At 44.8% G+C, this 16,278-nt stretch overlaps 1 protein-coding gene across 1 annotated transcript; it reads left to right on the top strand.

Moving 5' to 3' along the window:
• Positions 1–890: 890 nt before the first annotated feature.
• Positions 891–13,262, top strand: LOC121463354 (aldose reductase-related protein 2). Its single transcript, XM_041675528.1, has 10 exons — positions 891–1,053; positions 3,302–3,469; positions 4,528–4,644; positions 5,385–5,462; positions 7,902–8,024; positions 8,291–8,397; positions 8,786–8,867; positions 9,721–9,804; positions 10,354–10,436; positions 12,950–13,262. The coding sequence occupies exons 1-10, from the start codon at positions 988–990 to the stop codon at positions 12,990–12,992; spliced, it is 951 nt and encodes a 316-aa protein (XP_041531462.1). The 5' UTR covers positions 891–987; the 3' UTR covers positions 12,993–13,262.
• The last annotated feature ends 3,016 nt before the right edge of the window (positions 13,263–16,278 follow it).

Here is a 16,278-nt window from a genome sequence, read left to right on the forward strand (position 1 = left end):
TTAGTGATATATGATAATATTTGTAATCACAAAAGTCTGGGGTTTTTTTTTTCATGTAAGCACAAAAAGTTTAAAAAGCTCATTATAAACATAACTGGTCAAATCTCAAATGAGAGGGAGGGAGACAGGGAGAGAGAAAGACAGGGAGAGAGAGAGACAGGAAGAGAGAGAGACAGGGAGAGAGAGAGGGGGAGAGAGAGAGAGAGAGAGACAGGGAGAGAGAGAGGGAGAGAGAGAGAGAGAGTGACAGGGAGAGTGAGAGACAGGGAGAGAGAGAGAGAGAGAGAGAGAGAGAGAGAATGTTACCAAAGAAAAGATCCTGACGTGGTGGGTAACAGGAGAAATTTGTTCTTCAAAATCTTCCAGCAATTAGATGAGTAAAACTTAAAAAAAAAGAAAGGACAGTTAGAAAACAGACACACCCTCAAAGTCTCCTCCTCTCCTCTCCTCTCCTCTCCTCTCCTCTCCTCTCCCCTCCCCTCCCCTCCCCTCCTCTCCTCTCCTCTCCTCTCATCCTTATCCCCCCTCCCCTGCAGCAGCTGCTCAGACCAGCGCCTCCGTTGTTAATTTTTTTACCAATTGCAGTTGTCTCAGAATAACTTATGTAAGCTTCCTCATTTTGCCTCTGAAAACTTTTACGTGGTTTAACTCTTGGAATTCCTACTGGGGTCGCTATTCCCGATGCAATGCCCTGTCCCAAACACATTTAACAGTGATTCTTGAAGAACCTTTCACCCCGTGTTCATAAATCTCTAAGGGGTGCGCCCGGAGTAATTCACGCTGCACCAGGGAGACTTCCCACCGGGTTACAATTTATCTTCACTCACTCTCTTCAATCTTACAAAAGGCTTGGATAAACTTCCTATTCAATGACTGTCCCTGGGTGTGGCTGCTTGCAGTAAGAGCCCGCCTCTTCATACATACAGGGCATAAAACCTCCACTAACACACAGACTTCTGCTCTCTCGGGAAGTTTTTGGCAGCAGCCATGGCCACCTACGTGGAGCTCAGTACCAAAGCCAAGATGCCCATCGTGGGCTTGGGCACCTGGCAGGTAAGTGTGACATCTTGGGAGATCTGCTGCTTTCCAGGAGGGTCTTGGCATTTCCTTCTCTTTCCACAACATTTTCTGAGGGTTTGGAATGCTAGAGCTAGGACCCAATTGCTTTTGGCTATTGCACTGCTTCTGGCCTCAAAGCTCTGGTAGGCTTTTACCCAGCTGTGATGATAGAGCTTCTCTAACAAATGTCAGGTTTTGAGCCCTTCCTGGACTTTAAAAACAAGAGGCTTGCTGCATGGTCCTGACGCACACCTTCAGTCCCAGTGCTCGGGAGGCAAAGGCTCTCTGATTTTAGGCCAGTCAGATCTACAGACTGAGTTCTAGAACAGCCAGGGCTGTCACCCAGAAAAACCCTGTCTCGAAAAAATAAAAATAAAAAATTCTCCTCTCCTCTCCAAAAAAAGAAAGAAAGAAAGAAAGAAAGAGAAAAAAAAAGAAAGAAAGAAAGAAAAGAAAAATGCTCCAGGCAAGCTTTCCTCTGAACTTATGAGACACCCAACATTTTCTAGGTCTTAACTGTGTTTTGGGTTTTTTTTTTCTCTTGCCAAGTCATTCAGAGGTAGAGGCAGGACACCGAGCTCCAAATGACCCAGGTCCCCTTGCTGCCCATGGAAAGGACCTCCATCTGTTGCATCTGGCCTGGAGCCTGTGGGAAAGGCAGGGTCTCAGATCCCAGCCCAGGCTACTGAACTGGCCCCTGCCCTTTAAGGCTTGACCTGGTTCCTGTGCACATTACACTCTAAGCATGAGGACCACAGAGCCTGGGCTGGCATCCTGCCTTGCAGTCTTACTCTCCTGGCCAAATGCTCCAGGCCCATCCCTTTTTCCAGTGAAGCCTCTGTTGGGACTTGTCTGACGATGTCCCATCTCCTAACACTGCCTTTGCGTTTCCCTTGGTGATACCATGACAGTGGCCAGCTGGTTTCTGGAGACTGAGAGTTTAGGTTGCCCTAGAACTCACCCTGTCTGGAGCTTAAGTTAGCTTTGAACTTGCAATCCTCCTGCCTCAGCCTCCAAAGGTTATTACAGGTGTGAGTCACTGCCAGGAGCTGTTTCTGGAGCCCATGTCTCCTGTTCTGGTGGCTTAGCCACCGCCACCGCTGTCTCTTACCCTTTGCAATGTCCTTTCCTCTGCTCCTGGGACAGAGGCAGAGCCCTTCTTTGTCTCTGCACTGGGTTGAAATCTTACTTGACTTTGCTCCCCAATAGAAATTTCACTTTCTACCAAGCTGACAACCACTCTTCCCAGAAGTATATCTCAGAAATTCAAAATTAGGGCAGGACAAGGAGGTTGTTTTCCAGAAAAGGATGTGGTATTAATAGAAGTCTGTTCTTATCTGTTGAAAGTCAGGAAGGTATGGGATGGGGGGGGGGGGGCGACGGGCAGGAACTGCTGAATGGCTAGAGGCCATTTCTCGTCCCTGGGAAGTCAACAGTTTATCTCTGGGGTGCTTTTCCACGTTTGATACTTAACCAAGATATTTCTAGAGCTGGTAAGAGAGGAAGGGTCTTTTTGTTTGTTGTTGTTTGGTTTGGTTGGTTGATTGAAGACTGTTTTTATATTTATGTTTAATTTTGAAGGCAACTATGTACCCCAGGCTGGCCTCAAACTCACAATTTCCCTGTCTCTTATTTCCCAAATGCTGGGATTACACACATGGGCCACCACACCCAGGGGTTTGATTTTTGTTTTTGTTTTTTAATCTTATTGTATTTCGTCCATTTACACTGCTGTGTGGCAGAATCTGAATTTGTCATGCAATGGTCATGACAGGGTTTCTCTGTAGCTTTGGAGCCTGTCCTGGAACTCGTTCTTATAGACCAGGCTGGCCTCGAACTCAAAGAGATTGACCTGCTTTTGCCTCCTGAGTGCTGGGATTAAAGGCAAGTGCCACCACCACCCTGCTTATTCCAACATTCTTGAATAACATGGTCTGCAGCTGAAATCCTCTGGGTGGCTTCAGAGTTGAATTTTGACTTTTAGCCAGTTGTAGTGGGAGCTGTCTGTCACCTCAGAAACAAGAGATCCTTTAAGATCTGGTGGATTTGACGGGAACTGACTTTTAGCTAAGAGAGAACGTGGGGTGGGTGAACATTCCGGTTCATTTTTTCTTCACTTTTGAAAAGTTTGTTTCTTCCCTAGTGTTCCAGTAATCCTGTGGTTTCCTGAAGCTGGGCTGTGTGGAGTCTGGTGAGGATGGTCTTGGCCTTAGAGCATCCTATGACCTCTGTTGCCTTTTAGTCTCCTCCAGGCAAAGTCAAGGAAGCTGTGAAGGTGGCCATTGATGCCGGATATCGCCACATTGACTGCGCCTATGCCTATTACAACGAACATGAAGTGGGGGAAGCCATCCAGGAGAAGATCAAGGAGAAGGCCGTAAAGCGGGAGGATCTCTTCATTGTCAGCAAGGTAGAGTGGCCCACTTGGTGGACAGGACTTCAAAGCCAGTGGAAGAATCTGGTCCACACTACCCTATCCGTCATTCTCCTAACCTCCTTCCTTGCTTTTGTTAAATCAGTGGGTGTGAATAACCACACTCCAAGTCAATACTGATAAGGTTCTGCTGCTGGCCCAGCCTCACGTGGGAGCTTTCCCATAACAAGATGGTTCCACTGAGGTTCGAGTGCTCCTCACTGTCATGCTTTCTGTCAGTCAGAAGTTAGGGGCGCCGTCAAGGGTGACTGAAGAGATGCCTCAGGGGTTAAGGGTGCATTCTGTACCTGCATAAGATCATTATCTAGTGCCCAGCACCAACATCAGGTAGCTCACAACTCCTGTAACTCAAGCTCCTCTTCTGGCCTCTAGGGGCACCCCTCACATACATGTGCACATATGCACATACACAGAAATAATAAATGAAATACATATTTTTTAAAAAGGGATGGGCCTGAGCCATATCACTCAGTACTGTGTTCTCAGTGGCTGGGTAGAGAAAGCTTTTTTTTTTTTATTGTTGCATAGGAATATCTGTCTTTAATCTCAATTCAGTAAAGAGTGGACTAAAAATGCTGTAAAAAATAAAAAGGAGAGGGGTGAGTGGAGCGTGACGTTGTTGGTTGGGTATAACTATCTGGACCACTCTACCCACTTGGAAACAGCATCTGGTGCGAGAAACAGACTCACCATACAGACCGGCCACTTTAAGTCCTGTGGTTCACCGTTAGGGCCTGTTGCCTTGGAGATAGGGGACTATACCCCTGTAGCATCAGAATGCTAAGTGTTCTAAGAAATGCACAGGATGAAGTAAGCTTGAGAAAATAAATCACCCTCAACAAGTAGGAAACAACCTGCCTCGTGGAGCCCTAGGAATCTTGCATATCAGATTAGCTATGTTAATTAGCCAATTGGGTTAAAGGTAAATAGCCTGTCCCAAGGTTAGATCAGACTGTAAATCTCAGAAAGGGGAGGGTGAGTTTAGCGAGGCCCTTTTTTTCCATTTCCTAATCTTTCCTTGTCGCATTCTGCAGTTGTGGCCCACCTGCTTTGAGAGAAAACTGCTTAAGGAAGCTTTTCAAAAGACCCTCACGGATCTGAAACTGGACTATCTGGACCTCTATCTTATCCACTGGCCACAGGGACTTCAGGTTTGAGCTGCTCTCTGTACCTTCTATAGCCACTGAGACAGGACTGTGGTAAAGGGGGTGGGGCAGGGGAGAAGCCTGTCCACTTCCTGTTGGTTCCACGTCCAGTGATGTCCTCAAAAGATGTCTTGGGCTATTTTTGCATATTGTATTTCAGGGTTCAATACTATTCTTGAAACACTTTTGTAGTATTTCAGGGTCTGACACCCCTGCCAAGCAAAGCGTGCCTAGGGAGTGGCTTCCTAGAGCAAAGCCCAAGACTTTGCTGCTGAGGTTGAGGGGTGTGAACACTCAGTTTGCCCCTCCCCCCATTCATGCACAGCGAGGGTGATGGTACTTGTGGAGGAAGGTCTGGACTTCTGGAGGAGTCAAGAACAGGATCTAGTTACAGTCTTCAGCAAACTCTACCATTCAGATCTAACCCTTGCCTAGTGATAATGAAATTAAAATTTCCTCCAGGCCCATGCGGGTCCAGATGCACTGCGTTCATTTCCATGGTGATGGAAATTTCCTGATAGCGTCTTTGACATATAGTAGTAGGTTTGGGAACCAGCCCAGCAGTGTCTGTGGTCTGGGATTTACCGTCCACACTAGGCTGGGATAGAGTTGCCGGGCTTCGTGTCTGCAAGTGTGTCCTCTGGAGCCTGACGGAGCGCTAAGCAGGTGTGGGTATTTGGTATTTTACCGTCCCGGAGCCTCGCTTCATAGGAGCAGCCGACATGCGTTTTGTTTTGTATTTACAGCCTGGAAAGGAGTTATTCCCCAAGGACGCTCAAGGCAATGTCCTCACCAGTAAAATAACGTTCTTGGATGCTTGGGAGGTAGGTTCCAGCTTTACTGTGCGATGGAGACTTTGTCATTATGGTATGAAAAGGCCACATCCCTTATGTGTAATTCTGTCTCTGCTTTCCTCAAGTTCTTCTTTCCCCTTCTTTAACATGTTTGGATTTAGGGTTCACCTGGCATCATTTACTTGTTTTTTTTTAAATGATCCCACAGTGTATCCCCAGTTAACCTGGAGCTGACAGAGATCCATTGGCCTCTGCCTCCCAGGTTCTGGGACTAAAATAATTTGTTTTGGAGGTGACTCTTCGGATCTCAATTGAGACAGGAAACACAAATGTTCCTCAGTTTGTGGTAGGCATATGCTGTTTTGAAGTTAAGGGCAGGCACTTGGTACAGGGATGTTGCCTTGATTTGCACATATCAGCTGAGTAACCAAAGGAAATTTATTATTATTATTATTATTATTATTATTATTATTATTATTATTATTATTTTGGGTTTTCAAGACAGTGTTTCTCTGTGCAGTCCTGAGTGTCCTAGAACTTGCTTTGTAGAGCAGACTTGCCTAGAACTCAGACAATTGCCTACCTCTGCCTCCCACCCAGTGCTGGGATTAAAAGCGTGCACTACCACACCCAACTGTATTAGTGAAAAGATTGAACTCCTTCGAGCCATTTACTCTTATTGATGAGCTTGTTGTGAGAAGGCTCAGTGGTACAGTGTTTGCTGCACAAGCAGAAAAATCCGGAACCCACACAAAGCCAGGTTTGGAAGCACATGGCTGTAATTCCTGTGCTCGTGCGGCAAGAGGGAGGGAGAGCTAGGAGAGTCCCCTGATCTCCAGTCAGCTAGTGCGGAATTCACAGATGAAAAACAAAGAGACTCTGTCTCACGCAAGGTGAAAGATGAGGATCAACACCCAAGGTTGTCCTTTGGCCTTGGTACACTTGCCATGGTGTGTGTTCCTGCACACACACAGGAACATGTGCTCAAGCATGCACACACACCATGCACACACTCACATACTTCAGGTGGGATAAGGATGAAGAGAGCGGTCATCCAAAGCTTCATCTTGGCACATTAGTTACCAACCCTGCAAGGGAATGTTACCTTCCCTGTGTACAAATGATATAAGCATTAACCTGGGGAATTTGAAGTCATCTAGTTACACAACAGGGGTGTGACAGAATTAACACTAGACTCAGTCTTATCTGACTCAAAAGTCCAGTTCTCAAAACTTTTATCACAGTGCTTGACAGTGAGCCTGTATCTAGAGATCAGAAAAGTAACTAACAAGAACCTTGCTTTTTAAAACCAAACAACTGACTTTATCAGCTGTGTTCCTTTGCAGAACCCAGACTGACACTTGATGTGCATAAGGAGTGTTCGAAAGCTGGTTCACTCAGTTTTTGATATCCCTCCTTTGCGCTATTTTTTAGGCACAACTTAAACTCTACTTTCACTGTCCCTGTGGGACCCGTGTAGATCCCTTCCTTCCCACACTGATGCTCAGGGTTATGCCAACTGTCAAGGGAGCCCAAGTAGCCTCACTGTGATGGCTGATGGCTCACTGAAAGAAGCACACGGTAGGCTTTTATATTCTGCAAACTCCCAAACAGGAACTTATAATAAATGAATCATAAGTACATGTTGAGTTTGTGGCTGCCACCATCAAGTATGATATCTTGACAAATTTGGAAATTGTTCATTCCGGGGAAAAATTATTTTTAAAAATACCCTTCCTTAGGGCTAACACACAGTCATGGTTGTTGTAGGTTGTTAGTTGGCCAGATTTCAGGCCCACCTAACCTTAGCTTGGGGGCCGTGCCAGGCTCTGATAGGTCTACATGTCTCCCCATTGGAAAACTAACCATATGGCAGAGGAAAGTGGGGTCAGAACCCAAATAGGAAGCTGGTTCTGAGGACACAGTCCTGTAATCCAGGTGCAGGAGGCAGAGGCAGGATCACAAGTTTGAGGTCTGCCTGGGCTGCAGAGGAAGTTCAGGGCTAATCTGGATAATCAGAGAGACCATGTATCAAACTTTTAAAGTGAAAATAAAAAAGGCTAGAGATGTAGCTCAAGAATAGAGTGCCTGAATAGTCACATCAGTCCCCAATCTCTCTCTCTCTCTCTTTCTCTCTCTCTCTCTCTCTCTCTCTCTCTCTCTCTCTCTCTCACACACACACACACACACACACACACACACACACACACGAAAGACAAAGGGCAAAAGTGAGGGAGCCTATTTTCTCAGGTTATGCAGATTTGGGTGACGAGAGAGCTGAACACTACAATCCTAGAAGCATCTGACCACCGATGGGCATTCACCGTCTGGGCTGACACTTCTTTCTAGTGTTGTAACTTACCTAACCTGGAGGGTTGTTCATCCACTTCTCTTATCTCAGGACTAAGCCGAGCAAGCATCCCTGCAATCCTCCCATGGCCGTCTAAATGGCATTCTTCCCTGTGACAGGTCATGGAGGAACTGGTGGATGAAGGGTTAGTGAAAGCCCTGGGGGTCTCCAACTTCAACCACTTCCAGATTGAAAGGATCCTGAACAAGCCTGGACTGAAACATAAGCCAGTGACCAATCAGGTAAATTCTGTTCAGCAAAGGAGTCCTCTTCTGTGATTACTTCAACACTGGGAGACAATTTCAATACTATCCACAGAGTCTCATCTCTGAGGTCTGTGTTCAGGATGCTCAGGGAGGTAGGAGACTGATCTCTGGGTCTGGTCTATAGCACATTCATCAGTAGGTTATATTTAGCCTTTATGTTGGTCTTTCCTTGTGCCCTGAGTTCCATTTAAGCCACTCAGGAAGGCCAACTTCTCTAGTGATGGAGATGTTTTTTCTTCCAGGTCGAGTGCCACCCATACCTCACTCAGGAAAAACTGATCCAGTACTGTCACTCCAAGGGTATCAGTGTCACAGCCTACAGTCCCCTGGGCTCTCCAAACAGGCCTTGGTGAGGCTTCGGAGTGATGACTTTCTTTCATCACTCTGAAATTTAGTGTTTAATAGTTAGTATTGCTAAGAATTTCTTATGTACTTGGGGAAAATGTGTCTATAGCAATATATCTGACACATTCAAATAGGATTATGGGAGGAGGGGCACATGTTTTTAAAAAATGACAGGATGCCTTACCTCTTAAGAGTGCTCCGTTTCTGCTCTCTAATGCTAGAATACCCTTACAAATTCCTGAGGCTCCAGAGCCTCAGGACCATAGGGAAGACACAGCTTCCAGGCGGCTCCCTGCCTGTTCTGCAGCTGGAGAAGGCCATGGTGCTCAGCCCTGATATTGCCATGGAAGTGGGTGATTTTTTTTTCATTCCAGCTATCTTTCTGCCTATAGGGCCAACCCAGAAGACCCGTCACTACTAGAGGACCCCAAGATTAAAGAGATTGCTGCAAAGCACAAGAAAACCTCAGCCCAGGTAAAAGATGTTGCCTTCCTGCTTTTAATCCTGCAATCCCTTTGTGTTTGTTTGTTTGTTTGTTTGTTTGCTTTTGGTTTTCGAGAGAGTTTCTCCGTGTTGTCCTGACTGTCCTAGAGCTCACTCTGTAGGCCAGCCTGGCCTCAAACTCATAGAAATTTGCAGCCTCTACCTCCTGAATGCTGGGGTTAAGTGTGCACTCGGAGGGGGCAATCTAGTCTTTAGTCTTGTTTTATTCTTTATATTGCTGTCTTTTAATCCTTTGGAGAGAAAGAAATGGGAGATGTAAGTCTATTGGCACCTTTGGGAAATACAGCTGGCAGTATCAAACTATGATCATCCCTGTTCATCAGCTTCCTGCCAAGTTCCCGTTCCTAGCTAGAGAAATCACGGTGTTGCTTTCAGGCTTAAGGGAGATACAGGAGCCATAGGGAACTGCAAAGATAATCATTCTGTTAGTTACTTTTCTATTGCTGTGATAGACACCATGACCAAGGCAATTTATAGAGAAAGGGATCTATATGGAGGTTACTGTCCCAGAGAGATGGTAGTCCATCACCATAACAACAGAGAAGATGGCAGCAGGCAGGCATGGTTCTGGAGCAGGAGCTAAGGGCTCACGTCTTAATCCAGAAACAGGAAGATGAGAGCACACTGGGACTGACATAAAGCTTGAAACCTTAAGCCCATCCCCAGTGACATACTTTCTCCAACGAGGCCATGTCTAATCCTTGCCAAACCATGCCGCTGACTGGGGACCTAATTTTCTAACACATGTACCTGTGGGGCTAGTCTCATTTGGATCACCATTCTCCTCTTTCAGTGAACACATGCCTTTACGTTTTGTGCGCAGGTTCTGATTCGGTTCCACATCCAGAGAAACGTGATAGTGATCCCCAAGTCTGCGACACCAGCACGTATACACGAGAACTTTCAGGTAAGATCCTAGCTGATCATTGGCTGTGTATGGATGGGAGGACTCTTAGCAGTCTTCTCATCCTATCCTGCAGCATCAGCGATGTTCCTAACTTCTCATCTTGTGAACTCTTGAAGGGAGCTAGCTGGCTTCAACAGAGTGAGATGAATCACCAGGGGGTCACGAATGGGCTGAGCGAAGGGCCGGGGAAGCCCCATCAGTTATGAGCACAGAAAAGACCCTTACTTTCCCATGAGCACTTAGGTCAAGGGCCATAGACTATCCTGCCCAAGGGCAGTCTGCCCTTGCCTACATGGCAACCTTTTAGCTGGAAAACAGGTATGGACTGGACTTGAAGAAATGTCCTTGATCCATGTGTCCCTCATGGATTAAACACTGCACAAACCGAGATTTTGTACCACTGAACCCTATAAATAATTCAGTCTTGAACTAGAAAATGGTTTGTATGCAATGTGAGCCTATGTGTGTAGAGAGGAAAGCCTAGAATTCCTACAGCCTCGGGTACCAGCCCTTTCCTTGCTAAGGAGCCTTGGGACCCTGTCCTTCCAGGTCTTTGACTTCCAGTTGAGTGACCAGGAGATGGCCACCATCCTGGGCTTCAACAGAAACTGGAGGGCCTGCCTGCTGCCTGAGTAAGTGGGACAGGGTTATGCCTGACTTTCTGAAGTTGTAGAAGGTTAATTGGGAGGGCTGGAAGACATCCACGATGACTTTTTACATTCAAATACTGTTTCCTGGGAGTTGTGAGAAAGCACTGTTTGAGTCATGGGAAATCATGCCTGCCAGTTCTGCAAATCCTGAGTTTTACACATAGAGCCAGAGTTTAAGAAAGATCATGCTGTTCTGGATTGTTTTTTTCTCTTTAGGGTTCTGCTTCCCAGCTTCCAAATAATTACACAAAGACTTATTCTTACTTGTGAATGCTCAGTCTTAGCTTGGCTTGTTTCTAACCAGTTTTTCTAACTTAAATTATCCCATTTCTCCTTAACTACGTTTTGCCTCTGAGCTTTTACCTTTCTTTATTCTATATATCTTTGTTTTTCCATGGCTGTCTGTGTGACTGGGTGGCTGGACCCTGATATCCTCCTCTCCTTCTCCTTCTCTCACTCCTGCCTGCCAGCCCTGACTATTTCTCTCTCCTGCCTAGCTATTGACCATTCAGCTCTTTATTAGGTCAGTCAAGTGTTTTAGGCAGGCAAAGTAACACGGCTTCACAGAGTTAAACAAATACAACATAAAAGAATGCAACACATCTTTGCATCATTAAACAAATATTCCAGAGCATTAAAGGAAGTAATGCATCTTAAAATAATATTCCCAGCACTGTTCCTTTGCAGGAGGCAGAAGCACTTGTCTACCCACTCCTTCACTTAATGGCTTCTGTGCAATACGCTGTGTGCCAGCATGTTCTGGGTGTCTGGCATATCATACTACACAAACTTCATGTTGCCCAATCTTGTATTCTAGCAACATCTGAAGTTACTCTAAGTACGTATGTCAGACAGTACCAGATGCCATAGAGAAAGGTAAAATAGGTGAAAGGTATGGGAGGTAGTGCATTCTGGTGGAATAGATGCTTTATATGTGATGTGACTTGGCTGATCTCTCAAGTCACAATTGAGAGAAACAAAGACTGTGCCATGTGGTATTAAAAGAACACCATCCTTGGCAATCACAGCAGTGGGTGCGAATGCCTCGAGGTAGTGGATTTAGGGCACTCGAACAAGGAGGCCATTGAAGCTGCAGCAGATGAGTAAGGCCTTCTGTGGAAAGAAATGAATTCAGAGACAACCTTAAACTAAGGGCATGAAGGTGGTACAGACCATGAAAAGGACTTTGATTTTCGATCTTGGAATCAGAGAGAGGATGTGAACAGTCTACATGATCTGACATGCCTGAAAAGTTTACTGACTTCTGCACTGAGAGGCCATAGGAAGCCTACTATATAATAATTCAGGGAAGAGAGGACAATAACTGGACCTGAATTCCAATAGAAAATAGCCAACTGAATTTGCCAAAGAATTAACAAGTATAGTTTTGCTCGGTCAGTTTTGTTTTTGCAAGAACAATCCAAAAGGAGAGTTGTCATTTAGAGGTGAAGGATTTGGCTTGAGACATGTTTGTGATCATCAAATAGATGTTGAGAGATAGTTACATTAGTGAGTGAGGTAATAGATTGGGCCATTCAGCCCAGATGGTTTGTAATGCAAAATTCACTCATTCAATTGCCATGATGCCTTGGATAGATTTGTAACTTTGCCAAATCTGATTCCTTTTTTTTACAAAGTAGGAATTGTTATACCCAATACAGCAAATATACAAGTTTAGATGTTATCAGAGATCCTAGCTCATGGCTTATCTGGCCTTGTTTAATGCATCAATCATAATATAACAACTAATCTGTTGATTTCTTCATGATTTCCCACTTTTCTGTAATGTGGAATGAACTCAAACAGTGTTTGTGAGGCCCTTGGCTGCATGCCTGGCTTTTGGCAACCTGGCCACGGCATACTTCCCTGCCCTCTTTTCAAATGTCCAGCTCATCATATTGAGGGCAGACTTTGGTATGGAAGCCCCTATGTGCCATAGTTCCAAGGATGGGGTGAAGAGAGGCTGATAAAGCACATAGAAAGTACATTCTTGTGTATACCATATAAGAACGCCTGGACACACTGGGGAAGTAGCTCAGTTAGAGAGTGTTTACCTGGTGTGCATGAACGCTTGATTTAGATCGCTGGTAGTTCATAAAACCAGGCCTCTTCCAAATCTTTTTTTCACGAACTGTTGTTACATACATGTATGTTTATGTATTTACATACATATTCCTAAGTTATCAAGGAGGGGTAAATGGAAGGCTTTGGAAGGAGAAAAAAGAAGAGGGAAGTGATGTGATCATATTATAATCTCAAAAACCATAAAAGAAATAATTACAAAAATTAAAGTCAGGCCCGGTGGTACATGCCTCTAATCACAGTACTGTGGAGGTGGCATCAGGAGGTTAAGTTCAAAGTTGTTCTCTACTCCATAGAGTTCAGAGCCAGACTGGCATACATGAAACCCTGTCTTAAAAAAACAAAACGAAACAAAAAAACAACAAAAAAATCATTACATGGCACTAACATTTTCTCCACGCTTATTGCTGCAGGACAATAAACATGGAAGAATTCCCCTACAACGCAGAATATTGAAGCTAAACCGCCCAATGAGCCGTCCATCTTTGCTGACACACACCTCACTCACCCTGGAGTCCTATTTGAGCCGAGACCGCCTGACTTTGTGCTCTAGGCAATGCTGTACTTAAATCCTCATGGTGAACCAAGGACAGACTGTCTTGCAACGATAACGACTCTGAGAAACAAATGGACATTTCTTTTGCTTACTTGATCTGACCAAATGTATGTCAGAAAACGTTGGTGGATATAAGGATAGAACAATAAAAAGGATAGTAGTAACAAGCATGTCCAACACATTCTAGAGTGGTTTTTGAATTAGTGAACTCGTTGGGTCCAACTCTTACCCTTTGGGGTCCAACTCTCACGCTTCACATTTTATATGAACGAAATGGAGGTATAGCCAAGCCAAGAGCTTGCTTGCTGGAGGTCCCTGAGCAGTAAGTGGTTAAAATTAAGTTTCTAAGGAAGATGCTCTCAGTGTGAGCACAAGTGATAGGCAATTTGATGCCCTCCTCCTCCCACATCTTCTCACCTCTTCTTCAATTTGATGCCCTCCTCCTCCCACATCTTCTTACCTCTTCTATTGCCCTGTGAACTTCCCAACCTTGCCTTTAACACACCATCATGCCTAAGGGTCAGTGCTGGGGTAGGAGGAAGAGTCTGGATCCACAGAGGACATCACGGGGTAAAGGGGGAGTCGGGCATGAAAAATCCTATTGCCATTAACCTTGGACATGCTTTTCTATAGCATTTCTTCGCGGAAACCTTGCAGCCATCAAGAAAGGCTTAGAGAAGAACAAAAGGGCACCTGGCCACCCATCTTACAAACTTAAAGATGCTCACCTTGGGCCATGTTTGCTCCAAATGTTTTGCAAATAGAAAGGTATTCAAAAACTAAGTGGTAAGTGTAGGGTAGGAAACCTCTAGCTCTCCCCATCTCTGCTCCTCAAAATCAGCATCAAGGCAGATGTCTGAGTTGCCTCATCCACTGCTCACAAGCCTGCTTGTGCTCGGGTCCTGCCCTTCCTCCCAGTGTGCATGGTGTTGATGGTGGTGGACGCCTATACTTCCAGGGTTCCTGGTCAGACAGCTTAGTGGGGACTACTATTAGGGACCTGAAGGGCTCAAGAAGCAAAATGTGTGGTTTTCAGATGCTATTTCCCATAGAAGTCAGATTTGCTGTGGGAAACCAGGTCTTTCTCATAGCCTTAACCTTGGTTTTGTCTCCTACCAGTTCACGGAGCATCTGGGATTAGAACCCATCACTTTGTCCATTCCTTACTGTGGTCCTCCATCAAGTTACCAGAGGGGTGGTCCTTTCTTTTGAGGCTCTAGGGTTTCCCTCATTGACCCCCCTACTTTTGCTGACTGCTGGCTTTATAGTTACTTCTTCAGAAGTATTGACTTCTCTCTCTGACTTCTCATGATGCTCTTATAGGAAAACTGGCCATTGGATTCATGCCCACCCTCACCAAACATGCCGGCAGCAGCAGCATCAATATTATTTGTTGTTTTTTTTTTTTTTTGAGACAGGTTCTCACTATGTAGCCCTGGATGTGCAAGAACTACATAGACGAGACTGACCTCAAACTTACAGAGATTCATCTACCTCTGACTTCGGAGTGCTGGGGTAGAAGGTGTGCACCGTCACACCCGGAAGCGTATCTTAATGGAACTTACTCTGTTTGCAGAGGCCCTTTCTTCAAGTAAGGCCATATTCTGAGGTCTGGGCAGACATGGGCTTTTGGCTCCCTATTCAGGCAATGTATGGAACATTATTATACCTTTATTTGACTACTTAGTATTTCTGAGACTACTGTGTAGACATTTTGAAGATAATTTACTATCATATTTGTTACCAAAGTGGCCAAATTACCACCTCTTGGCATCATTCGAAGACATTTACAATTCATTTTTATTCAGTGGCTTGTCTACATTTTCATTAGTTCATTCCTCTGGCTCCCTGGAGACTGTGGAGTTCTATGTACAGTGTAGACTGTTAAATGTTGGCAACTTCCCAACAACATTTGTTCCTAGACAAATGTGGTAGTCAGAATCTATTCCCTGCCAGTGACATTCACTGTATGATCCCTTCCCTTGCGTGTAGGCAGATCCTGTGAACAGGATGAGATTATACTCATACAATAGATTTAATGAAAATGTTTTGGTGGATGTGATTGTCTCAAACATGCTGAGTTTTCGATGGGAAGTCAGTGGGAGCAGGACTTATCTGCGTCACTTCTGCTCACGAGACAATCGTTTGTGTGGAGTGGGACAAGAGAACAAGAGAAATGATAAAGTAAACCATACTTCCTTTTCATCTTAGTACATGCAGACTCGTCAATAACCCAGAGCAGGCCTTGTTAGTAGACTGGATGCGTATCTGGAATCGAGACGAAAACACTCTGGCTGATTCTCTGCAGTGTTTCCACTGCTCTGTTGGGAACAATACTCACTTCCCGTGTGTGCTTCAAAAGAAGAGTTTTACAGTGTGTGATGCTGTGCTTGAGTTAAATGTTCTATATTTATACTTTAAACAGGTGTTGCGAAATAATAGAGGCATACTAACGATTAGACGTCTAAATGTTTCTTCACTTAAAATGATAATGAATAGCAAACAAAAACAAAACACGCAAACAAGGAAAGAGACCACAGCAAAAGGACGAAAGGAGCGTGTTTTAAAACCACCAGCAGCACATTTCCCCTATGCTTTGGGAGCTGCTGACTTCTGCATTTTCCAGTTGTAAGCATATTGTGCAGCGAGCTCTGAGCCAGATCGCCTATTGTGAGAAAAGTCTACATCTATGAAAAGTTAAAAAGACTGAAATATACCCATTATAACTGGGCAAAAATGAGGAAGAGCTCATGGTTTTTAATACACTGATATCGCAATACAGACATAAATACTTGTTCAACTATAGACACCTGTGTACCATTTTCTTTTTTTTTCTTTTAAACACTGCTTGGCCCATTATATCTAGCTTCTTCTTGGCTAACTCTTGCACCTGGACTATTAATAGAAACTAGAGTGTTGAGAAGCCAAGACAAGATAACTGCTTCAGGTTTTTTTTTTTTTCTTTTTCGAGACAGGGTTTTTCTATAGCTCTGTAGCTTTGGAGGCTGTCCTGGAACTAGCTCTTGTAGACCAGGCTGGTCTCAAACTTATAGAGATCTGCCTGCCTCTGTCTCTCTAGTGCGGGGTTTAAAGGCGTGCGCCACCACCAGGCTGCTTCAGGTTTAAGATGGGCAGATGATGGACCCTGCCCCTCGGACACAAATAGGACACACACACACACACACA

This window comes from Microtus oregoni, unplaced genomic scaffold (assembly GCF_018167655.1).
Source record: "Microtus oregoni isolate MIOR12 unplaced genomic scaffold, Mior012 000026F_ref0000081, whole genome shotgun sequence".
Classification (NCBI taxonomy): domain Eukaryota; kingdom Metazoa; phylum Chordata; class Mammalia; order Rodentia; family Cricetidae; genus Microtus; species Microtus oregoni.

Excerpts from the sequence above, each read along its gene's own strand:
- LOC121463354 (XM_041675528.1), top strand. The coding sequence starts at position 988 with ATGGCCACCTACGTGGAGCTCAGTACCAAAGCCAAGATGCCCATCGTG. Across the intron at positions 4,645-5,384 it reads ACTGGCCACAGGGACTTCAG|CCTGGAAAGGAGTTATTCCC; the intron begins GTTTGAGCTGCT and ends TTGTATTTACAG. Across the intron at positions 8,398-8,785 it reads GGCTCTCCAAACAGGCCTTG|GGCCAACCCAGAAGACCCGT; the intron begins GTGAGGCTTCGG and ends TTCTGCCTATAG.